At 38.6% G+C, this 23,897-nt stretch overlaps 5 protein-coding genes across 9 annotated transcripts; 3 read left to right on the top strand and 2 right to left on the bottom strand.

Annotated features, from left to right (window-relative positions):
• Positions 1 to 934: 934 nt before the first annotated feature.
• LOC114752380 (thylakoid lumenal 15.0 kDa protein 2, chloroplastic-like) lies at positions 935 to 2,944 on the top strand. Of its 4 annotated transcripts, none has more exons than XM_028941132.1 (6): positions 935 to 1,240; positions 1,392 to 1,495; positions 1,685 to 1,775; positions 1,933 to 2,001; positions 2,129 to 2,238; positions 2,342 to 2,944. In XM_028941132.1, exons 1-6 carry the CDS (start codon positions 1,015 to 1,017, stop codon positions 2,432 to 2,434), a joined length of 693 nt encoding a protein of 230 aa, XP_028796965.1. In that variant the 5' UTR covers positions 935 to 1,014; the 3' UTR covers positions 2,435 to 2,944. The 4 variants fall into 4 exon arrangements, with proteins under 4 accessions (XP_028796965.1, XP_028796963.1, XP_028796967.1 ...); XM_028941130.1 differs by having other exon boundaries at positions 2,339 to 2,944; XM_028941134.1 differs by lacking the exon at positions 1,933 to 2,001.
• Positions 2,945 to 3,761: 817 nt separating this feature from the next.
• LOC114752372 (auxin-responsive protein SAUR40-like) lies at positions 3,762 to 4,130 on the bottom strand. The gene has a single exon (XM_028941122.1). The coding sequence runs from the start codon at positions 4,128 to 4,130 to the stop codon at positions 3,762 to 3,764; it is 369 nt and encodes a 122-aa protein (XP_028796955.1).
• A 1,153-nt stretch (positions 4,131 to 5,283) lies between these two features.
• On the top strand, positions 5,284 to 5,625 carry LOC114752371 (uncharacterized). Its single transcript, XM_028941121.1, has one exon. The coding sequence runs from the start codon at positions 5,284 to 5,286 to the stop codon at positions 5,623 to 5,625; it is 342 nt and encodes a 113-aa protein (XP_028796954.1).
• A 5,177-nt stretch (positions 5,626 to 10,802) lies between these two features.
• Positions 10,803 to 13,512, top strand: LOC114752370 (uncharacterized). The gene is made up of 4 exons (XM_028941119.1): positions 10,803 to 12,639; positions 12,736 to 12,940; positions 13,050 to 13,240; positions 13,349 to 13,512. Exons 1-4 carry the CDS (start codon positions 10,803 to 10,805, stop codon positions 13,510 to 13,512), a joined length of 2,397 nt encoding a protein of 798 aa, XP_028796952.1.
• A 5,183-nt stretch (positions 13,513 to 18,695) lies between these two features.
• Positions 18,696 to 23,897, bottom strand: LOC114752379 (heavy metal-associated isoprenylated plant protein 6-like). 2 transcript variants are annotated; one of them, XM_028941129.1, is made up of 5 exons: positions 23,882 to 23,897; positions 20,446 to 20,571; positions 20,070 to 20,311; positions 19,766 to 19,844; positions 18,696 to 19,514 (listed from the first exon to the last, which is right to left on the bottom strand). In XM_028941129.1, exons 2-5 carry the CDS (start codon positions 20,498 to 20,500, stop codon positions 19,036 to 19,038), a joined length of 855 nt encoding a protein of 284 aa, XP_028796962.1. In that variant the 5' UTR covers positions 20,501 to 20,571; positions 23,882 to 23,897; the 3' UTR covers positions 18,696 to 19,035. The 2 variants fall into 2 exon arrangements, with proteins under 2 accessions (XP_028796962.1, XP_028796961.1); XM_028941128.1 differs by lacking the exon at positions 23,882 to 23,897 and adding an exon at positions 20,713 to 20,826 and having other exon boundaries at positions 20,446 to 20,593.

Here is a 23,897-nt window from a genome sequence, read left to right as displayed (position 1 = left end):
CCTTTGTGTGGTTCAAACAAAGGTTTCATTACTTCCTCTCCGCGGCGTCTGCCTGCGTTATATACTCTGACTTTTTTCGATGGTTTACTTGGCATTCAATGGCTTTTAAACGGCATGCTTCCATTGACTTCCTACTGGTCTATGGAGTTCTGGAAACCAAAATGAGAACAGTTAGCGGAAGCAAGCTTGTCAACGTTCTGAAAAGTTGCTTGGAATATTTCCAAACAATTAAATCAAAAGAGTAAATATTTCTTAATTTCTTCAGGTCCCTCGCGATGGGGTTAATGATTTCTTGTGATGGGGGTTTCAAGTATCACTTTGGATGAGGCGACGAAACTGTGCCTCCCTCCATCGTGCCTCTCACATAAAGACTGGTCAAACGTTGTGAAGATGCCTAATAACGGCCCGAGGGTGTGGTGGGAACCTTTTGTCCTTTCTTAGCCTTGTAGTTACCAACCAGTCTGTAATTTTATTTTAATGAAAAAGGATAAAAAGTAAAGACAATGGGGTTTTTTTTGCCACCAAAGCGATTGTTTGAAATTACGATTGAGATTCCCAATAACCCTCTTTGATGCATTTCAAAGCAATTTTTCTTACATACCTGTCTTTGGTAAATTGTGATTAAAAAATTGTTTTCAAAAAATTTTACCGCCATTTCAAATAAACCTGAAATTGATTCGGTGAAATGATGTAACAAAACTTACTTTCAATCAATGTTTGATATGATCCAATGATAATCAATTTTTCGGTCGGTAAAAATGATCATTTTTATCTTTATACTTAAATTTAACTTAACAAATTGGCTCTTCATGTTCACGAAGAGATAAATTCATCCTGAGCTGAATTCGCCACTTCAATAACAAAAATAACGAGTAATAAATTAACCGAATTACGACACTGCGAAGTTTTGTGGCGGGGAAAAGAACGACTTGGACGAACTACGAAGCCGAGCCCTGCCAATGCGCGATGATTATCCTCGGATCACTGCAAGCGTGGCTCTAGTGGCGAAGGAAAATGATCGCGAATCTTCATTTACCTTCCTCTCTATCTCTCACTATCCCCTCGCCAACGAAGTCGCGTACTGTTCGGACGTTATCCAAGACGGTGTCGTCTCGTCTCTCTCTCCGACCTTCTGTATTACCAATATCAGCCGGCCCCAGGGGATGCATTGCCGAAATTCATTCGAAATCTTTAAATTTTGTGCTGTCAGGAGCCCTCGCACTCGGATTATTTCTCGGAGGTAAACTTTTTGTTTCTTTACTCCACATTCAGTTATGTGATTTCGTGCAGTTATCTGTCTCGCATTTTTTAACTCGGTCTGTCAATTGATTTCCCTCCTTTGATACTGAATAAATTGTAAAACTCAAATATAAAAAATGTAAATTTGGTAGGAATTGGACTGGCTGAGGCAAAAGTTGGCGTGAACAAGCCAGAGTTGCTCCCTAAGGAGTTTAGTACTGTCATTGATGTTGCCGGCTTCCTCTCTGATGGCCAGGTATGGCATGCCCCCATTAGAAGCTCGGTACTCTTACACATATTTTAAGCTCAGGATTTGGAGTCTGTTTCGTCTATTGTGTCCATATCTGGTTTTCCCCCCTTGCTTTTGAGAAAATCAAAATGAACCTATAAGGAATGATGCTTCCATGAAATAGATAAGCAGTAGTGTTATTCGTTTTTTTCATAGGAAAAGAGACTGGCTCAAGAGATAGCTTCTCTTGAAAAGGATACAGGATTCAAGTTGAGAGTTTTGGCTCAAAACTACCCTGAAACACCAGGTACTGTGAGGTCATCACAAATTTTGCCTTATAGAACTTGGTGCATTAGAATTCACCCCCCCCCCCAAAACCCCAAAAAAAAAAAAAAAGATTCTGCGATTACTTAATTGCAGAACCAAGCTTGATAGTGAAACCGCCCATTTATTTTAATGCACAGGCTTGGCAATTAAAGACTTTTGGCAGGTGGATGACAGAACTATTGTCTTTGTGGCTGATCCCACATTTGGTAAAAGATCAAACACACTTGTTTTATTGTCATGGTTGCTCGTTCTTTCTGGTTATTCTTTTCCTCTTCTTTTGGGTATATCTACCTTCACAAGTACTACTATTATAATGAGACCCTTGTTTGCCAGGGAATATATTGAATTTCAATGTTGGCGCTACAGTAGATTTGGACATCCCTCGTAGTTTTTGGAGCCGCTTAGCTGGCACGTATGGCAACATCTTCTATTGGAAAGAGAAGGTGAATTCTTTTTCTCAATAAAACTATGTTATCATTACGTAATTAAAGAGTGTTGTTGAGCTCCCCAGTTCTTGGCGCTTTTTTTATTCGAACATTGAAACAGGGAGAGGATGCATCCATTGAAGCAGCTGTGGCGGCAATTTCTAGTTGCTTGAGAGAGCCAGTGGGGCCAAATAATTGCTCAGAGGTGAAATAATTCTACCATGGACTAACGAGGAAGCATTCTCTGCCAATTTGATGCGTCAAGACAAGACTTTTTGGCCAGCATGTTGCCCTTCCTAGGTTGGGCAGCTATGACTTATAAGTTAAAACTACGAGAGGAAATTTGCATTATGTTTTATTCACATTGAGCATAATGAAATTATGTATCTACTGGTTAATACGTATGGAGTCATGGAAAGTCTTTTTGTTGCACAAATATGAGAGATATCCTGACGGACTGAGAATCAAATGGCCTGTTATGCAGTCTATGTGCCTAGTTAAGTTTTATTGGTGGAACAGAGCTGTAGACGGAAAGTCATATTGAATTTTATCTTCTAGAAAAGCGTTCACTGGTGAGTATTTGGACGAAGGCCTTGGACTTTGGAGTTCTTTTTTTCCCCCTTGACAAACAGGCCTCGGAGTTCAGAGGAAGCTAGATTGTTGAATTTGAGATTTTGAGCCCTTAGGCGAGCATATGTTTGATATAGTGCGTTGAGGTGCAATTTTATCTTGATCTAATTTCTCTCCTGTCCATTATCAAAAATCACGGAGGGAAGGTTCCTGGGACCAAAGGTGCTAGTATTGGCAAAACATACTGTACGAATTGCTTTGTTTTAACTTGAAATCTTAAATATTAGCTGCACAACACGCACAATGCACGTTAGGAAGAAAGCTAGTGAGGGATGTGTGTGTAGGCAGTAGATCTGTGGCAATGGCGGACCCCGGCCAGCCTGGGCACCATCTGACTAGGAAAGGACCAGTTTTGCACACGCTTTAATTGCAACACATGAACAGTGAGCCTATACTTGCCATTCCGGCTAGATATTAATTGGTAATCAGCTGGATAGCAGGTGATCATAACTCGTCTAACATGTTTATCGCAACATTGCAGCAGGCATGCCTGCATTATCTGCGGAAATGAACCAGTTTCTGCTTATTGGTGCAGCTTTTGTGCGCAGGTTAACTAGTTAGCTAGCCCCGAAACGTTATCCACCTTATTTTAGGTCAACCATTGTTATGCCATCAGCATCAGATTTTCCCCCTCCCCCCCCCCCCCACGTATGAAATATAATATCCACACGCTCATAATATGTGCCCAGTCATGTTAATGCTTGAGGAGCCGGTCCATGTCTTTGTTAAAAACTCTGTTGAGTTGGGAGATTGAAAACAAGTTGCTCCAAAATCTCAAACGGGCTCTTAGAAATTGTGTATACAATAATTCCTTTACGTGTTTAATTAATCACAAGGAGGTGAGGAGATGATAAACTGTTCAAAGAATGAGTGAGCCAGCTACAAATAATGTTCATGATACTGGAGAAGACTTAAACTGAGAAATTACTAATGAGTGAAACTTTTTTAAGATACTCAGCCTTCCGATTGTCTAGAATCTCCTGTAGTTCTCCAGGAAGGCAGGGAACTGTGAGAGCTCCCTTCTGGCTGAAACCATACTCTTCGCCAGCTCGATCCAGCAGTCCCATGAATACAGGATCGGTCAAGTATTCCAATTCAACAACGAATCTTCTTGTCTCTTCACCCATGATTGCAAGAACAGCAAAATGTCCTTCCTTAACATCATCTGGCACTATAGTCGCAGCTTCGAGCTGATCTTCACTCGAGTGGCTGAGTGTTGATCTTCTGGGTGTAAAGAGTGAGAGACCCTTCTGTATCTTGCCAACGAAAGATCCAAGCATCTCCAAAACAAGTATTTTAATCTCTTCTTACTGATATGATATTAATTTAAACTTGAGATTCTCAGAACTTGCGATGTCTATTGCAGGCTATGGCTATTTATACAGGTAAAGTGGAGGAAGCCATGAAATTTCCTGAAACCAAGCCAGTCTGTGGAGTGGAGCCATGTGTAGGGCGTATGGGTATGCATAGCATTCAATGACGCTTGACGAGTCAGTCTCTCTCTTAAAACGCTGAGCAGATCTGACCATCGACTTTTAGAGGGAGAGCCTATAATTTGTTGTCCTTGTCTCGCTGTTCAGTTGATTCAATCCATTCGGTTTTCGGAAAAAATTGACGGTTGATACGGCAAGATTTTTTTTCCCCTCAAGACCCGGTCGCCCTTTGCTAATATTATTTATTGATCTTACAGCACTTTCTGACAATAAGCATATTTTAGATGTTGTCGGATGGAAGTTTCTGAAACGCGAAAGAAGTTAAAGAACTTCACAATAGATTGCAATGTGTGTTTAAGGGCTGATGATTTCTTGTCTGTTGGGGGCTATTCCATTTAAGGTGAAGATTCCTTTTTAGGGGTAAACGATGACGGCGGAGCCCAAATTACTAACACGTGAACGTTTGGCACCGTTGTTGGTAAGAAGTTTGTGTAGGAACCAAGAATTCAGCTTAGGTGTTCGAAGGGAGCATACCTTTCCCGTGATATTCGCGGAGAATTCAAATATAATAATAAAGCGAGATGATCTACATCATAATGTCAACCTTAGATCAATTATGGTTGAGTGCTAGAATAACCAATTGATGTGATCAACTGGACTCATCATACATTGTACTAGCAGGATACATGCACGTACCTTAGCCGCCTAGAACCATATTGTGCCCCGGCTGCTGTTTTGTCACTCTAAAAGAGGTCCCTTTTTTTCTTGGGTTTTGGGAGAGGTGGGTCATGAGTTACTATCATCATTAACTGAACAGTCCAGAATTCGAAGTTCAACTTCGACCATCAATCAAAAAAGGTAGTGCATTATACACAGCACATTCGATACTCGGGAGGAAAATGAAGGCCCAAGTTACATTGGGCTTTAGCCCATATGAAACTAGAAGAAGAGGGTCTCGGGACGTCGGGTCTGGCTTGACGCTAGTCTGAATGAGACGGAAATGGGGGAGAAGAGATTCTTGTTAAGACTGTTCATATCGGTGAAGCACATAACGGCAAACGTCATGGACGAGAGCAACGGTAGAATAGTGGCGACGGCATCGACGGTGGAGCACGCGATCAAGGACGCTTTTGACCCCAGGGCGTCGGCTTCGGCGATCGGAGAGGTGCTGGCGATGCGGCTGAAGGCGGAAGGGCTAGGAAGTGGGGCCCGCATCGACGCTGCGAAGGAGATCGAGAATAAGGAGCTCCACACCTGTCCCAAGGCACGGGCCATCGTTAACGCCATGAGGAGCCGGGGGCTCCACATTGTTCTTCCCCATCACGATGGCTCCTCGCCTTAGATCTTATTTTGGGCTTTATCTTTGGGCCTGCCACTGTGATTTGGGCTTTTCTGATCATTTCAACCCAGGTACAGACTTGACAGGTTTTGTCTAATCTTGTTATGGATCTAAACAAAGCCCATTACTTGCTAGTCTGCTCTAACAATGATTTCCTTTCCCTTTATGCTTTATTGTGATTCATCTCAAAGTCAAATTTGATATTTTTATGTTATAATTACACACTTTTGACCATAAGATTGTTTAAACCCGAAGCCTGCGTTTCTGAACTGCCCCAGGTTTTATTCATCCCGTCTTACTCTTTCCCCGCAGCTAATTAAGGTCGTTGTGCTCAGGCTAATGAGCGTTGAAACCGTGAGAAAGTAATGGGAATGGATACTACTAACCATATTTCTCACTATCCATGGAAGAAAGTAAATTACTTTGAAGTGATGGAGCTACGTAACTCAACGTTTGAAAGTTAAATGACCGTCTTGCGCTGCCGCCTCCCACAGATTCAACCAGACGTCACGGGGAGTTTGGTGAAATATACCCGTATGTATGTTAGTCAAAATACTGAACATTAGGGGTCCCCTGTTTCCTAGCCTTATCCAACATGCCCCTATGTTTAGTCTTCAAATATGTAAGCCGTCGTTGGCGATTTTCTTGTTCAAAAACGAGAATTCGACAGTCAAACGAGCAGCCTACCATTAATGGAATGGAGGTTGAATATTTGGAGCCCCGAGTTAAACTAAAACGTTGAATATGAGTGGATCGCACGTGGGTCTTGAAGCTAGCCGCGTGCTGCTATGATCTTTCTCAACATTCCCACCTTTTGACCTTTATCCGCAAGGTTTCCCATTTTCACAGCACAAAAACTAGCTGGCGCTCATTGATTTGTCTCGCGACTAACTAGGCACGAACAAAACCAAACCACTCACAACACAACCGCTTCCTTCCCCGTACCGTCGCACAAAAATTAAATCCCACATTACTCTTATGTATGAGTAACTATTAATATTGAACTACCTGCTTCAACAGGAAGAAGAAATACAGGGCGGTTGGATCTGGTTTAAAATAAAACCGGCCGCTGAATTATTTTGTCAAACGTGGTTTGAAAAAAGAAGGGGCAGCCACATTAATAAATGCAGGGGCCTATTTTTCTTTTTTGGGTGCCACGGGGAGGAGACGTGAGAGCGCAGGGGGAAGACTAGAGCGCACTCCTGGCGTGCAAATTCAAACTCCAACACGGAGCCATGTGTTGGTGACGTGGAACGGGACCCACTAGTCCCCCAATTGTCTGCTGCCTAACCGCGTTCTCGCGAGTCGCGAGTCCCCTAACCTCAACTCACCTCACTCTCTTCTCAGCACCCTACTCCACATTTATAAAATATTAATATTGCATTACCAAAACAACATTTTTTTTTTGGCCAACCAAAACAACAAATATTTCAGACACCTGTGCATTGAATTCAAATATTTATATTCAGCTATAAAAATTTTCAGTACTCATATTATTCTTTTAAAATTTTATACGTGCATTATTTAAATATCAAACTGAATAAACATTGGGCTGTTCAATTTCTTAAAATATCTATTAAAAAACTAAACAGTAAAAATATATTTTATTGATGGTTGCTCAGTTGATTCTCATTTCACACTGGTACTTTAAAGGGCACAAAGTCCAGAACATTCCAGAGCGAGCACGCAACCTTATTTTCAAACGAGCCATATAATATTACTACATCATACATGCACGGATGGATGGAAGGACGCAGCAGCATGATGATGGGATGCCCATAATAAATGGGCGATGCATTGCATACATGCATGACATGGAAGGAGCCGACATATACAAATGCCCTAAATCGGTTTGCAAAGTCAGGGCTGAGTCATAAAATGCGACCCCTTTCGCGACTCGCCTCCCTCCCCCAAGGGCCCCACACGAGAATTCCCCATTTGTCTCTCTCTAAAAATGCCGTTGCCAGCATCTCCTTTTCAATATATATCATTATCTCCACTTTATATTTATTATTGTCAGCTAACTTTCCAGATCAAAACTTAAAAAAAGAAGGAAAAAAAAATTCTTTATATCTATAATATAACTCGTGCTTTCTGATCGCTGTAATTTAAATTCCAATGATGTGCATGATTTTAAAATGTGATTATACTTAGGTATCATCGATTTTACATGGAGCAATGATTCTGCATAAATTAATATTTTATGTTCTGTATCTTAATTCTTATTAAAATCCAGATCACTGATCTGGCGACTAATGATCCAGATACAGTCGTGTGTATATATGAGTATATTTAAGACTGTAACACTTACATTCAATGAGCTAACAACCCTTTTTAATCTACTGTGGGGCATATTATTATTAATTATATGATTTAAAAAATAAAGAATGAAAAGATACCTGAACCGGAAGGGCCTGTCATGGCCCAGTAAAAAGCCGGATGGGCCCAGTGTGCTGTGCTGATATGGTGGGGTTGGGCACAGGGTAACCGGTAGGGGTGTTCACGAGACGGATCGGGACCGGGACAGGCCCATCCCGGTTCCGTCCCGGTAAACAGTAACGGGACGGATTTTCTGTCCCGTGTCCCGGCCCGTCCCGGGGTTGTCCTGGTCCCGGTCAGGACGGGACAGGACCGAGACGTCCCGAAATTATTATTTTTTAATTTTTTTTTAATTTTTTAATTTTTTTAAAAAAATCTGATTTTTTTAATTATATTTTTTTGAGCCTAAATCTTATAAAAATATCTTTTTTATTTGTTTGGGCACTCTTAAACAAAAGCTCAAAATATTACATATAACAGTTATTAAAAACTCTAAACAAAAGCTTTTAACACAATAAAAACTTGCTAAAAATTCTAATCATCAATAATCTCAAATCATTAACAAATATAAAAACTCTAAATAAATATATCCATAGTTCCATACAATAGTCTCAAGTCTTAAAAAAATATGAAAAAAATGATATTATATAAAAAATTAAAAAAATTAATTTTTTTTTAAAAAGGAACCGGGACGGGACGACCCTGTCCCGTGTCCCGTCCCGTCCCGGTCCCTTTTTTGTTCCGTCCCGGTTTGTCCCATCCCGAAAAATTTCGGGACGGATCCGTCCCGTCCCAATAAGACCGGGACCGGAACGGGCCGATCAGGACGGGCCGGCCTTGAACACCCCTAGTAACCGGTGACACAATTAACAGTTAAAGGGTCATCCACCGCATTTATTTAGCGTTTACTTATGAGTTATGATTCCATTTTCACTCTCGACGATGCACGGTTTTGATCGTCGTTTCAAGTATGGGAATTATTAGTTTAACTATGTAGCTTGATAGTTGTAGACATAATGCCATAATAATGTATTCGATCCTATTACAATTCAATGAATGTAATCATTTCGGTAATGAAGTTATAAAGTATAAATATATATAAATTCACCCCCCCCCAAAATGACATTGTCACTGTATGTACACGTAGTATTTCAAAAGTTAATTCCTTGATTTTTTTTCTTAATATTGTATAAAAATCAGAGCAGAAAATATACAAAGCAAATGTGTATGTCATGAATCATGATCAAAAGAAGCCCAGGCACGAGGCGATCATTCATTAAATTATAGAAAATTGAAGGTAATGATCTCACGTGTTAAAATGGAGTTTTTTCCCCTCCCATTTTTATTAATTACCAGTGAACCCACAACCCCGTCTCTCAATTTCAAATTTCGACCCACTAGCTTTTTTGGCGATTTTTTTTAATTATTTATTTAACTCTCATGATGGTTTCGTTGAGCGAGCTATGACCACATGTGCATGATTTGATTTGGCCACATGGCTCAAGGCTTTTTTTTCCTTTTTCCTAGTGGGTCAAAGGCAGATGGGTGGATTTAATCCCTGCAGTTGAAATTCCATTTCTTGATTGGGCCTTAATTAATTAAGAGATAATAATTATTGAATGGGAATTTAACATGGAATGGAAAACCGGACCGGACCGGCCGGTTCAGACCGGAAACCGGTGAACCGGTCGGAAAACCGGTCCGGTTGAGCGTATGAACCGGGTTCAAATTGAACCGGTGTGGACCGGACCGAACCGGGGTGAACCGGAAACGAACCGGTTGACCCGACGGTTCAGTGGGTCACACCGGTTGTTTTTAAAAAACCAAACTCAGTGACAAAACGACGTCGTTTCTTTTTTTAAAAAAAAAAATCCACTCTGGCTGACTGGGCGGCGTGCGCACGAACCCCCCGCCCCCTACACTGTCGCTTCAAGCCTTCAGAGTCAGTTCAGAGCCTACTCTTCTCTCTGTTTTGTTTTCCTTTCGGTTTCCCTCTTTATTTTTTTCCCTCCTTCTCTCCCCGGTAAACCCATTTTTTGCCCTAGCTTCCCTCTTGTTTACGGTACCGGCAAGCCATTTCTTCTTGCATTTTCAGAGTTCGCCGTGGCTCATTGATGACTGGTCGGAGTTGACGGAAACAGAGTGCGTTCCGCATTCTCGTTGATGGAGCTCCCTCTTGTTTAACCGTCGTTCAGAGTTCCGCCACCGTTCAGAGCTCCCTGTTGTTTACTCTGTCGCCATTTCTTCTTGCATTTTCAGAGTTCAGAGCCGTGGCTCATTCATGACTGGTTCGTGTTGACAGAGGCAGCGCGGGTTCCGCATTCAGAGTTCTTCATTCAAACTTCAGAGCTCCGACGCCGCCGTTCTGGTTTGCAATTTTTTTCCGGATTGTGAATGTGGTTTCAATTGGTTCTGTTAGAATTTAGAGTTTTGATTCATGGATTGTGAATTTGTGATTACCGTTCTGTTTATTTCAATCGTGAGCACCATTACTTTCCTTTTCTTTTTGCTTGGGCCTGATGAGAACTGAGAAGTAGAGGTAATGGGAGAATGAAGCAATGTAATAGTATTATAGCCTTGATAGTTTCATCTCATCAGATTCACCTTACCTCACACGGCTGTATATATTGTTATTGTCTATTCGGTATTTCGGTTTATTGGCAAAAATCCTTCAATGGTTTATCTGACTTTATAGTTTGGAATTTTTCATTTACTGCCGTATACTTGTTGCTCTGATTCAGTGATTTGGATTATTAATTTGCTGTGGGATTATTAATTTGCTCCGGCTTTGCTCTGACTCTGTTTTATAATTCATCCCTAATTTGTAGTTTGTGTTAGATTATTTGGGCTGATTATTGATCATGGATGATACAAATACCGAAAGAAATGAGAATTTGAATTCCACGTCTGGTTCTGGTTCTGGTTCTATCAACAATAATCCCAGAAATGAGAATCCGAACCCCACTTCTGGTGCCACCAATAATCCGAACAGCATTGCACCCTCATTTGGACCTGGTAAAACTGATCCTGCATGGGCATATGTTTCCCTTAAGAAAGAGGGGAAAGTAAATGTCTTTACCTGTCTATTTTGTGCATCAAGTTATAGAGGAGGTGGGATAAATAGAATGAAACAACATTTAGCTGGTGTCTCTGGTCAAGTTTGTTCTTGTAAAAAAGTTTCTCATGATGTACGTGCCAGAATGAAAGAATCTTTGGTAGAAGGGTCAAAGAAAAAACATGTTAAACATGTAGAAGATGACACTGAAACTAGGGAAATTGAGGAATTGGTTGATTCACCTCCACTTAGAATAGGCATTGAAAGTAGTGGCAACAAGAGAAAAGCTCCTGAAGCTGGGAGGGTTGACAATTATTTTGCTCCTAGGACATCTTCTGGTTCCCAACCAAGCCTCAAGAGTGTATTGTCAACTAAGGAAGCACAATATAATGCCAAGATGGTTATTGCTCAATGGGCTATTGTTAATTGCATTCCATTTAATGCATTGGATTGTCCTCTTTTTCAAAAAGTTGTTGATGCTATTGCTGCAATTGGGCCTGGTTTTAAAGCCCCTAATGCTTATGATTTTAGAGTTAACTTGTTGAAAGATTGGAAGAAGGAATGTCAGTTATTGATTGAGAGTCATCGTGCAAAATGGAAGGAAAATGGTTGTACACTCATGGCTGATGGTTGGACTGATGTTAGACAAAGAACTTTGATTAATTTCTTAGTCTATTCGATACATGGCATGGTATTTGTGAAATCAATTGATGCTTCAAATGTAGTTAAGGATGCTAAAACTTTACTCTCATTATTTTGTGAAGTTATTGAGTGGGTTGGTCCTGAAAATCTAGTTCATGTGGTGACTGACAATGCTGCTAACTATGTGGCATGTGGTAAACTGATTAAAGAGAAATATAAAACTATTTATTGGTCACCTTGTGCAGCTCATTGCTTGAATCTTGTCTTGAGAGATATTGCTTCTATGCCTCATGTGTCAAATCTTGCAACAAAGGCATCTAAAATCACTATATTTGCATATAATCATACAATCTTCTTGTCATGGCTAAGGAAAAGACCGGGTTGGAAGGAAATTGTTCGCCCTGGTGCAACAAGGTTTGCAACTACATTCATTACCTTGCATAGCATATATTTGCACAAGCATGATTTACAAGCGTTGGCTATTGATAAACATTTTGTGGATCACAAATTGGCAAGAACTGAAGCTGGAAGAACTTTCAGTGCAATTGTATTAGACAATCGGTTCTGGAATGAATGTTACCAAGTTGTGAAGATTGTGTCTCCACTTATGAGACTTCTGAGGATTGTTGATTCAGATGAAAAACCCTCGTTGCCTTATGTATATGAAGGGATGCAAAGGGCTAAAAATGGAATCAAGGAGATCTTTCAAAGGAATAAAGAGCTATACAAGCCTTACACTAACATTATTCAAGCTCGATGGGACAAGCATTTGAAGCAAGAACTTCATGCCGCAGCTTATATGTTGAATCCTGCATTTTTGTATAATCCAACTTTCATCAAAAAGAACAGATTGCAAAAAGATTTGATTGATGTCTTTGAGTCTTTCTCAAATGAAAATCTTGATTTTTGTACAATGATGCAGCAAGTGTTTATCTATCGTGATCGTAAGGATTCTTTTGATAGATTTTCATGTGAAAAAGCAGCTCAAAAACTAGATCCTCGTAAGTATATTTATATCATGTTTAATAGCACATATTAATACATATTTAATATCAAATATATGAATATAACTAAATATCTTTTATTCTATTATGCAGATCAGTGGTGGTCATTTTATGGGAGTTCAATTCCGGAATTGCAACAAGTTGCAATACGTATTCTTAGCCAAACATCTTCTTCTTCTGGATGCGAGAGGAACTGGAGCTTATTTGAGCGGATTCATAACAAAAGAAGAAATAGATTGGAACATGAAAGGTTAAATGATCTGGTTTTTACAAACTACAATCTGAGATTAAAAGATAGGTAATATTAAAAATTTTGATTTATGAATGTTTTTATTGAATATTGCTTATTTGCTTTTATTGAATATAGAATTCATTAATGTTGATTTTCTTACATTTTGTTATTGAAGGAATCTATTGAACAAGAAGAAGACAAATTATGATCCTATTGATTATGAATCAATTGATAAAGTTGATTTTTGGGTGGTTGAAGATGCAACTCCTGAATTTGATAGTCTAGATGAAATAAATTTTGAAAGAGTTGCCAATAATGAAGACATTGCAACTACATCAACTTTTGAGATTGAAAGGCATGATGAAGGTTTGTAATAAATTAATAATCTCTTCTGTTATAGTTTCATTTTTATACAAAAGTGTATAACTATTTTTTTCACATAACCATTAACAATTTAATTGTTGTCATGTATAGGTGATGAAGACATGCATATTCCTGAGCCTCCACCTTTGAATGATGATGATATTACTCCAAGTGCTTGTGCTGGTCCTTCTGTAGCTTCTTCACCTCCTCCTAGTGTCTCAATGCCTATGGATTTAAATGAAGTTAATGATAATTTTGGTGTGGATAATTATTAGTTGGTTTAGTGATTGAATCATTATAGGTGCCAATATATATATCTATTTTGATAGTTTTCTAGGATGAATATTTAGTATTTTGGTGACATGGGATGGCATTATGCCATTATGACAATGTGATGTTATTTTGTTATGTAAAAAAGTTAAAACTTCAAAATATATTGTAAATATATGATTATGTTTTTGGTAATTTAAGGTATTAAGTTGGTGTGATAAGAATTTTAATTATTTTTTAATTTTTTTAATTCCTCACCGGTCTGACTCCGGGTCAACTCCGAGCTAACCCAGTAACCCTTGACCCACTGCCTTGACCGGTTCAGTTACCGGTCCGGTTTTCAGTACCTTGGAATTTAATGATGTTGAGGAAGGAGTCATAACTTTTTCTTTGGGGAAAAAAAGTCTCTATCTTAACATCACTAACCCACGATGTGATGGATATTATTTCCCAACTGAAAAATTTAAAGAAGTGTTCAGATATCATTAAAAGTGATTTTTAAAAGTATTTTTTATAAATCGAGATAGATTTTTTACATATTTATTTCGTATACTGCAAAATTACTTTTAAAACTATAATTTAATTTCCATCCAAACCCTCCTTAAATCCAGGGACCAAATTGATAAACACTCTTTATCAGAATTCAGAACCAACTTCTTAGGTGAATAATTAATTCTGAATAAAAGAAAAACCGGGATGACCACGGACTTGATTGATTGGTTAATGAATTTTTTACAGAAGATAATTTTTTAAAGCAGAGGTTTTGTTTGTTTTGCCAACCTTTTACGCAGAGATTGCAGATACGCATATTCTGATTAAAAAATAGCAACCGCTGATAATCACTTTCGAGATTAACGTTCTAGATCATAGGATGGTGGCCCTGGCATCCATGTGGATGAAGCGATGACGAAAGAGCTGACGTGGAGCGCAACCGCTGAACAGTTAGACGTGACTCAGACACGACCCACGAGGGAGCTCGTCTGTTTGTGGTGGTTGATGATGGGGTTGGTGTGGCACCCCCGTGACCCCACGCTGTCATCTCAGCCTGAAAATGCGAGGCTTAGTGTATTGGCCATTGAAGGCAGCCTCACTCGGGGGTGACATGTGACATGGAGCTTCCAGGAACTTTCATGCGATAATCTATGGTGGAATATTTTTCAGCAGGATTTTAAAAAAAAAGTAATTAAAAATATGGTGGAATATCTATCAATCCCCCACACCCTTTTAAAGGTGTCAAATTTGGCTATAATGACATTAATGGCTTTGATGACCCTTTTCTTTTTTAATTGCTGATTATTGTGGGATATTATCTAAGAGTCCCTGCCCAATTGCGTATGTTTCAGCTAAGCGTCACTGATTTGTTAAGTGCATTTCATTATCTGGGTAATTGTCATTTCATCTAACAACGCTTGTGATGCACGATACTTCGTGATAAGAAATTAAAAAAAAAAAATCAAAGATTTCATCGAAATATCTCCGGTGTGGTAGAAATTTCAGACAAGACCATACCATCAATTCTTTGTCTATCGTCAATGATTTCATCAGCTCTGAGCCAATTGGATCAGCTAGCTCGATATCTACCCAGGTGTTCAGGTGTTTAATATCTTTCGCGTGAATTGTGAATGGGCTTCTGGAAAAATGACAAGCCTTAGATCATATCAGTTGTATAATTACTAGCTAGTATCTTTATTTTCATTTTTAATTATTCAGTCTTTATGGACATGACTAGGATTTTTCTAGTTAACAAAAGACCAACATAATACGCCATTGACTTTTGCAAGCCGTTTTGACATTGCAGATCTAAGTGTCTCGTAAAATCCTCTTAAGCAACAGAGTTTCAAACTTGTAATTACCGCTATTATTGATATCTAACGAGTAGCAGAGAGCCATGCATCCTTGGATTATTGGATTATATTGGGGATTTGTGTGTCCTTAGTTATATTACGCACGCACACATTGATCAGTTCAATCCAATGCAAAATAACAGAGTGGTGTTCTACTGCTTGCCTTTCTAGCCAGAAAGACAAAAAAATATTTGATTATATTGTTACTTACACTCATGAAAAGTAAGAGCATGTGGATATACATATAGTGCCAGCTTTAATTTCCAAATAAATGGATTTCCAATCTTTTCTTCCCCTCTTTATTTCATTGTCCTTCCCCACTCTTTGTTCTGTCTATTTGCATGAGCTGTGATGAGTGTGATTATTTGGGCTGGAGATAAGGTTTTAAAGGGATACGCAATATGGATCGCAAAAAAAAAGGTACACGCAATAATGAAATGAGCAATGTTATGTTAATCACAATAATTTTTGTTTCCTCTTGACTGGTTTTAGATCGAAATTTGGCTCTATTACTGAATAAATCAAATCAGAAGATGATAATATTAGAGTATTATTAGATAATATGGGGTCTTTATCACTGATGGCATATTAACCATCCATCGTAAGCAGTCTTCTTTCTTCCGTTCTCATAATGTAAATGGAGCTTAAAGTCGCTATGAAGCATGCGCATAATGACGTGATATCAGATAAGAATGGTTCATCTAATGAATTTCTCTTGTTATCTTCGAAATGATTGGTTGGTCCAAAATAAAATGATTGGGTGCTCTCCTTTGTCTTGCTGCGCAGCAGAATTTGTAGCCTATACGTAATCACATGTCACTGTTGCACAGCATGAGGTCCGTGAGAATATGGGCAAAAATAAAATAAAAAATCCACTGTCGTTTTGCTCAATGGAATCTTTTTGAAAATTCCCTCGTCTTTGTGTTTCTGATAGAAATAGAAAACCTAATTCGGATTATTCAATTATTGCCCTTGTTCTTTTTCTTTTGTGCTGATCTTATTCACCTTTTTAATTAGCACAAATGATGAATGCATTAATATATATACTCAGTAAGAACAATAATACCCATTAAGAAAGAAGAAAATATCTAGAAGCCCTTTGCCGGCGATGTATAGCTAGCATTCCGTCTCTTCTGTTTCAAAAAACAGGGATTTACCTAAATGTTTGTATGGTTGTCCAAATAAAAATCTAAATGCTTTCATGGTTAGAGTTATATAAAGAGCCAGGTAGTCATACAGCTTAATTAGCGCCTTCGATTTCCATTGATTTACTAAGTTCTTAATTAAAATTTAGAAGAGCCGTGATCTCTATAGACGACAGCTGAAGTGATCAAGGCCGACCATGGGAGATGTCCCGTCATTCTAGTACTCGTACACTGGGCAGCTAATTAGATTTATAATATAAATTTAATCAATACATAATCACTGATCAGCCTAGCTATTGTTTTATTGACATTGCTTCAGATTTTATAAGTTGCATGCGTATCTCTCGATCCCAAGTGCATGCGCGAGCCCACCGTACATGGTCAACGGTTAATTGTTATATCACGGCAAGAGCATTGATAACAGTAACTTAGCGCACATTATGACTGCGTGCAGATTCTAAGTGAGTTGTTTTGAAAAAATGATGTTAAAAAGGTTACTTCTTTCTCATCGGACTCATGACAGGGGAACAGGGGTGAAATGTTCATTCATGAATTGCTCCAAAAAGCTATTTTTTATTACTTTTTTTTGGGGCGGGGGGGTAGAACTATACATATATGACATTCACTGTTATTGGCTAGCTGGTAATTAGATTTCGGCCACTTAAGCAGACGATCCACCAACTGTTTTCCATTTCACTCTTGGTCACATCTTAAAAAAGCATGAAAAAAGGCTAAATGGTACGATCTTGCCGCCACCTTGGAATGAAAGGGACGACTTCGTAGTTTTTGGTCTGTTGTTCTAATTAATGCATCACGATATGATCAGTAAAAGAAAAGAAGGGGAAGGAGATATGTATAATGCATATAATAAATATTTCAACTAGTATGGTGCCTTCATATTTGAACTAATTAACTAATTAACCGCCATTACATGGGAGAGAGTAGAAGCAGCATATAGATGAGCCTGGTCTATCGTGCCAGCTGGAATTAATTACAACAATGACGTCCAACGGCGGGCAAAGAGGACGGATATTAAAGTGTAGTTGCGTGCTTTTAAAGAATGAAGTACGCAGATCGGGAGGTCACCAGACCATAGTGGTGGCAGAAAGAGCCAGCCAGCCATTGATGAACAAGGGATAAGATATCCATCATTCACAAAAATGGACCACATTATTGTATGACGCTATATATGAAGTCTCTGGCATGCATTCAAACAGGTTGCTCTTTTCAAGGCCTCCAAAATTATATACTCATAATTTTAACGCCATTAATTGACCATCGACTTGTATTGCATGCGCGTGGTTTATAATATAATTAATAAAAAAAGAACCAGTTGCCGTACTGTCTCCTTCTTCGCTTAACTATTTAATTAAAGTCATGGCCTCATGGGTACGTATACGTATGGCAGGCTATACATGCAAACTGAAACGCGCGGCCGTATGCATTATATTCGTTGATTAATAATAACAAGTGACACGAAGCAAAAGAAAAAGAAGAAAATAGGGTCCCTTGCAGAGCAAGGATCTGGCATATGACAAAATTTATAAAGAAAGACAAGACAGGCAATTTTCATGGCCTTTTCTGCGGTGCAAGTCGTGTGGGACTCGAATTCAGCTGAGCTGCTCAAATTCATCGAAGGTTATCTGAATCCTGAAGGTTTTCATTTAAAAAAAAAAAAAAAGAATACATCACGCTTATCTATGAACTTTAATTGGCGACATTATCATTCTTTGTACAGTAAGATTCTTAATTTTACTGTCATCATGATCTGATTAGAAAAATGGACCCCCTTCCCCCTGAAAGTCTCTTTATTGGCTTTGCTTTCTTTTCCGTTGGTGTCCTGTACTGCGATCGATTTACCCTTTTCCTCTTGTACTTTGTACCAGCAGGCCACGGTACGTGTGCGGGTAAATTCGATTCACTTTACTTTCGATGGCCGCAACAATTTTAGAAAGAGTTTATTTTCTGCTTTCAAAATCGATGCCAAGTTGCCAACGAAGCGACTATTTTTCTGTTCCCACGCCCTTGTCACCCCTCAACAGCCCACCAAAGCGTCTGAACTGAGTGGATGATGGATCCATATCGGATCTGATCTCAAGCGGCTTAACCGAAGTGTTAGGTATATTCATCTGATCGATGAGAGTCCTACGCTATAATGATTTTAAACAATTTAGAAGTTATTAACGTTAAAGACGCAGATTTTAACTCGGTAGATATATGTTCATTATTACAATCTGCAGTATGATACATCAGAATTTAAAAGAAAAAACGAAAAAAGAAAAAAGAAAAAAAGAAAGGAACAAAGCAACAAATGCAGTCGTTTTTCTGGTCCAGATTCTCTAGCCAGAGCCGGCTACATCCCTAAGCCCCTACTGGATCCGGAACGTCAAAATCCCACCATCTCTGAGTTTCTCTATATAGCAATATATATATATATATATATCGTTTTATTTTCTGAACACGGTTTAATTATATACAGCGTCCGCGTACGTGTATGTTCACTACTCTTCAAATCCACCGTCGGATGAATCGATCGCGCTCACATCACAGAACAGGCATTGGGATTTTCGTCGCTGAACATCTGGGGATGAGGAGGTGGCATGTAGAACGGTGGTGGCGCCGCCGGGTATCCTTGGTTTACGTACATTGGATTCCCATAATGCCCTTGGTTCACATACCCTGGATGTACTTCCATGGCGTGGCTGGGTTCACTGGGCACGTGACCGTCGTGCCAGAACGTCGGAGGGGGGAAACCGTAATATTCCATCTTGTTAGCTTCCACCTTTGGTGCCTCTTCCTTTTTCTCACCGTCTCCGCCGGCGGCCGGTTTCGCTTCGGCCTCTTTCTTGTCCCCTCCGCCGCCTTTCTCCTTTTTATCGTCGTCTTTCTTGGGTGGTGGGACCACCTCCACGTTTCGCTTCAGCTTATCCTTCAGGTAAGGCGTAAGCTCCTTCACGTCCATCGTTCCCTTCACCGCCACTAAATCTTTGGCTCCGTCAATCTCCACCGACTCAACTCCTGTACGACGCGTCAGAGCACCGTCAGTCACTGCAGGCCCTTAACTACCTTTTTTATTTTCTATTTTTTTATTCATTATGGGAGCGGCACAAAAGGCCGAAACACATCTTCATTTTTATATTCACAGCAGGTGTATGGCGTCATCTTAATCCTTAACCATCTGAATACAAATTAAAATACTTATGTAAAGTAATAGATGATCGATCGGTATAATTAAAAAATAATCCAGGTCAAATTCACTAGTGGCTCACCTTTAATCTTGAGTATGATTCGCCGAATCTTAGAAATGCAACCGTCACAGTGCAATCTGATCTTCAAAATCACTGTGCTCTGAATCATCGGAAAATTTAGAAATATATATTATTATAAGAATATAAAAGCAGGTAAATTTTCAGGGGAAAAAAAAATTAAAGAAACAAATAATTTTGTTAAGAAATAGTGGACGATGATGCTGGCTAATTAACTAAATTACGAACCGCTTGGAAAATGGAATGGGATGTATCGAATTCGTAATGTAATAACAACATAAATAAATAATTTAATTAATATCAATACCTCTTTCGGTTTTTTATCCTCCTCAGGCTTCTTCTCTTCGGGTTTCTTCTCCTCGGCCTTCTTTTCCGGCGGTTTCTCGTCTGACTTTTTATCGGCTCCGGCATCTTTCTTAGGCTGAGGGGAGATGAGCGCCACCTTCTTCTTGGTTTTCTCCGCTAGCTTCCCCTGTACCAAGGTGGGGTCCACCTTACCAAACACCGTAAGTTTGTTGGAAGACATATCGGCCTTCACGTCTTCCACACCTGCATCCACCATCAACTCCGCCGATTAAGACTCAAATTCACCCCACAAAAACCTCATTAATCTCAAAGAACTACCACGGGATCTAAATATTGAAGAAAAATGGTCGCAATATCCTGAAGAGTGAAATATATACCATCCAAATGCCGGACGCTTCGTTTGATCTTCTTCACGCATCCTTCACAATGCATGTCAAGCTTCAAGACGATAGGGGCCGGACCCTCGTCCTTCTTGGCTTCCCCTTCGGGCTTTTTCTCCGTCTCATTCTTTGGCTCCTCCTTTAGCTGCCGTAGCCAACAACAAAAAAAACGTCGTCAGAACTGAGGCTAAGATGCTACCAAGAGAAAAAAACATATTGAGTGATAGGAGTGTGTTTTGAATGAAATGAAAATTTGAAACTCACCTCTCCCATTTGGAATTAGGATAGAGGATACGGTAATGAAATAAGTATAGATGGGAGAATTGCTGAGAAGTTGCTGGTTGTTTGAAGAGTGGATATGGTGGCAACCAGGGGCCTATATAAAGAAATGGGGGTCAAGGGAGTAAGAATTGGCTTGCTGTCCTAGTTAGGTCAGAGAAGGATGAATGGTTCATGACTCATGGCTTATGCATGTATGATGGGCCATGATACAACAAGAGGATGTGAATTATTAATTATTTAATTTGATGGTTTATTGGTTTATTAGCGAAACAACGACTGCTACTGAGTTACCCCGGGAAAAAAAAAGTTATATATACATATATATGCGCACACATATAATATCTCTATTTAATTAATAAACCATATAGTAATGTATTACCCCCAAAAAAATGCTGAACTCGCTTGCGGCCGACTTATACTCCTGTGGAGGGGCAACGCCACAGTGACTCGTCATCTATATTTTCACTGCTGTGTCAGTGAAATGACGGAATTAACCCTGGCCTTCTTCTGGTTGGCAGTTGCGAAGGTTCCTCGGAGGCCGTGGGCCCCGGCCTGGTGGGTGAAAATCAAAAGGAAGAGATGGAGTTTCCCTTGTTGCTTTTCTTTTTTGCCAAATGAATAATGATCAAGGCTGGTGTTTGCTAATTGTTTGTCTTTTTCAGAAACGCCAGATTGCTGAATATTAAATTATTAAAACTACGCTACATCTGTACATACTACCCGAGGCGGTAGTAATGATCAGGGGACGGTAAGAAAGAATGCTCCAGTACAATATTTGATCAGCGTTGGGATTTCAGTGACGAAGATCTGACTATTTGCCATTTGTCGCTGCTTTGTGTAACCGAACCTCTTTGACTGTGATTGGGATTAGAGAAATCAGAATCCTCCATTCACCGGCGTGAACCCAGAAAAATCTGGTGGCGGGAAAGACGAAACAAATTAGAGCGAGACAGAAATTGGAGATAGCGTGGCGCGTGCACGGACGTTAGTGGGAGGAAGAAAGACGGACAGTTGCGTATAATTCCTGTAGTTGAATTACTGCTGCTAATTCGAGAAACGGAGATGAAACGTTTTGCAGATTGTTGGTCCCCGGCCACTAAAATTCAGACACCACGAATATTTCCAGCCTTGTGAAACATGTGACCCGATATGCTTTGTCGTCCAAGTTGATATTATTGAAAATCCTTCAACGCACGCCACAAAGTAACACTTGTTCGGAAGCTCTCCCATTCCATTCTCGTTCTTTTTCCTCGTCTTCTTTTATTAACTACTAGATTAATATTTTAACGGTTGAGATTTAAATTTTTTTTAAATTATTATTAAAACATTACATTATAAAAATTAATAAATAATAAATTATAAACTCTACTAAAATTTAATGGTTGCAAATATACTAAATATTTTTAAAAACTATTTATAAATAGTCTATAAAAATTAAAATCTCAATCATTAAAATATATTAATTTAATTATTAAAAAAGAAAAGAAGGGAAAAGGATAAAAAGAGAAGAAAAGAGGATCGAGCCAAAGACCAAGTTAGTTCACTCCATATTTGACGGTGTCGATCTCCTCCTAGCCAAGGCGCACACGTCTAACTGATTTCGGTTGTCTGCCTCATCAATGTCGGGTGAAATTACCCATGCATCTCGTAAAAGAAGATTGATCATTGAGAGGTTTAAAAAAAATCATGTTTGCAATTCAAACTCTAATGTATTTACGAGTCAAATTTAACTCTATGTTTGTAATTCAAACATTCATTTTTTCCAGTAAAACTTGCAAATATTCAATTCAGTGGAGATTTTAGTAAAACTTGCAAATATTCAATTCCGTGGAGATTTTTTCTATGTTTAGTTTTTTAATTATCTGGGACCTATAAATAAATTTTCCTTCACGTTTATTTTAGTGTGAGATTGAGGCATAGTTTGGATCTATTTATTTAGGTACTTATAAAGCATGTTTCATGTAAGCCAATATATAACTTTATTTACATATTAACCTCATATTTTATAAATCACGATTAAAAAATTATTTATAAACAATTCCAAACAAGTTTGATCACACTCCAAACTCTGGGAGGAAGTCAAAAAACTCCCGACGTGATTTCTTTCCAGTACATAAAACTTGAAATCAATATATTTGCTCAAATATGTTGAGTTTTTTTGTGTCCCAACTCTGTCTTATTTAATTTATAGTGACCAATTTATTTGTTTATTTATTTTTCGAGTTACGTGGCCACGGCTTAAGCCGTGCATACACAGCGAGAGCAACCGGTTTAATTTTTAGTCGGATGTGTAATTAGTAGTGGCTCCTGATTTTTTGAACGAAGTCATGAAAATAATGTGTGTAATGATCTATCACGGTTCCTTTCGTCACATTTTAAATATATGGTTAATTTAGACAAGAGATGTTCCACTTTGCTCGCTTAAAAATTAATATTGCATGTGAACGAACCAATCTCAAATCGAGTGTCAGCTTTTCGGCCCATGATTTAAGATATTTATGGGTCAACCTTTCCATCGATGAGTTTATAGCTAGTGTTTTAGGACCCCAAGACTCCAATTACCTCTTTAAATTATTTAAACACACGACTCATAGCCTAATAGTTTAATTAATCATGCCAAATGAACTCCCACAATTGAATTCTTCACCAACTCAACTCAATTCAATTGAATAGATCTTATCGGGTTTTCACACATTTCGAAAATTTTAAATTAATCCATGATTAATGAGAAGATCACAATATGAAATAAACAGCACAATACTCCATCTGTTTCTTATTATAAAATCAATATTTTTAATAGATTTGTTCTTTTTTATAAGATTCTTTTTGAGTTTGTCTGAGCATTTAATGCAGTATTAAGTATCTTATTCCTAATTTAATATATTTAATACATTTTTTATTTATTTAACTATTACTTTCTCACATTTATCCATTTATGTATATGGGTATATTTGGGAAAAAAAACTACATTTGTTACATACTACCTCCGACCCTTAATATAAGACTTTGTTTGACTTTTATTTTGATCATAAATATAAGATCTCAATCCACACTGTCTCTCATATTTATACGTTTTTTTCCAAAATAATCATTCTAACAATAGTAGTTTTAGATAACAAACTTGATTAGTAAAGATATTTTAGAAAAAACAATACTTATTTATTACA

This window comes from Neltuma alba, unplaced genomic scaffold (assembly GCF_004799145.2).
Source record: "Neltuma alba isolate B1F8T4 unplaced genomic scaffold, ASM479914v2 tig00007359_pilon, whole genome shotgun sequence".
Taxonomy (NCBI): Eukaryota; Viridiplantae; Streptophyta; class Magnoliopsida; order Fabales; family Fabaceae; genus Neltuma; species Neltuma alba.
The sequence above is the reverse complement of the archived record's forward strand: the minus strand, read 5'-3'. Positions and strand labels throughout refer to the sequence as shown.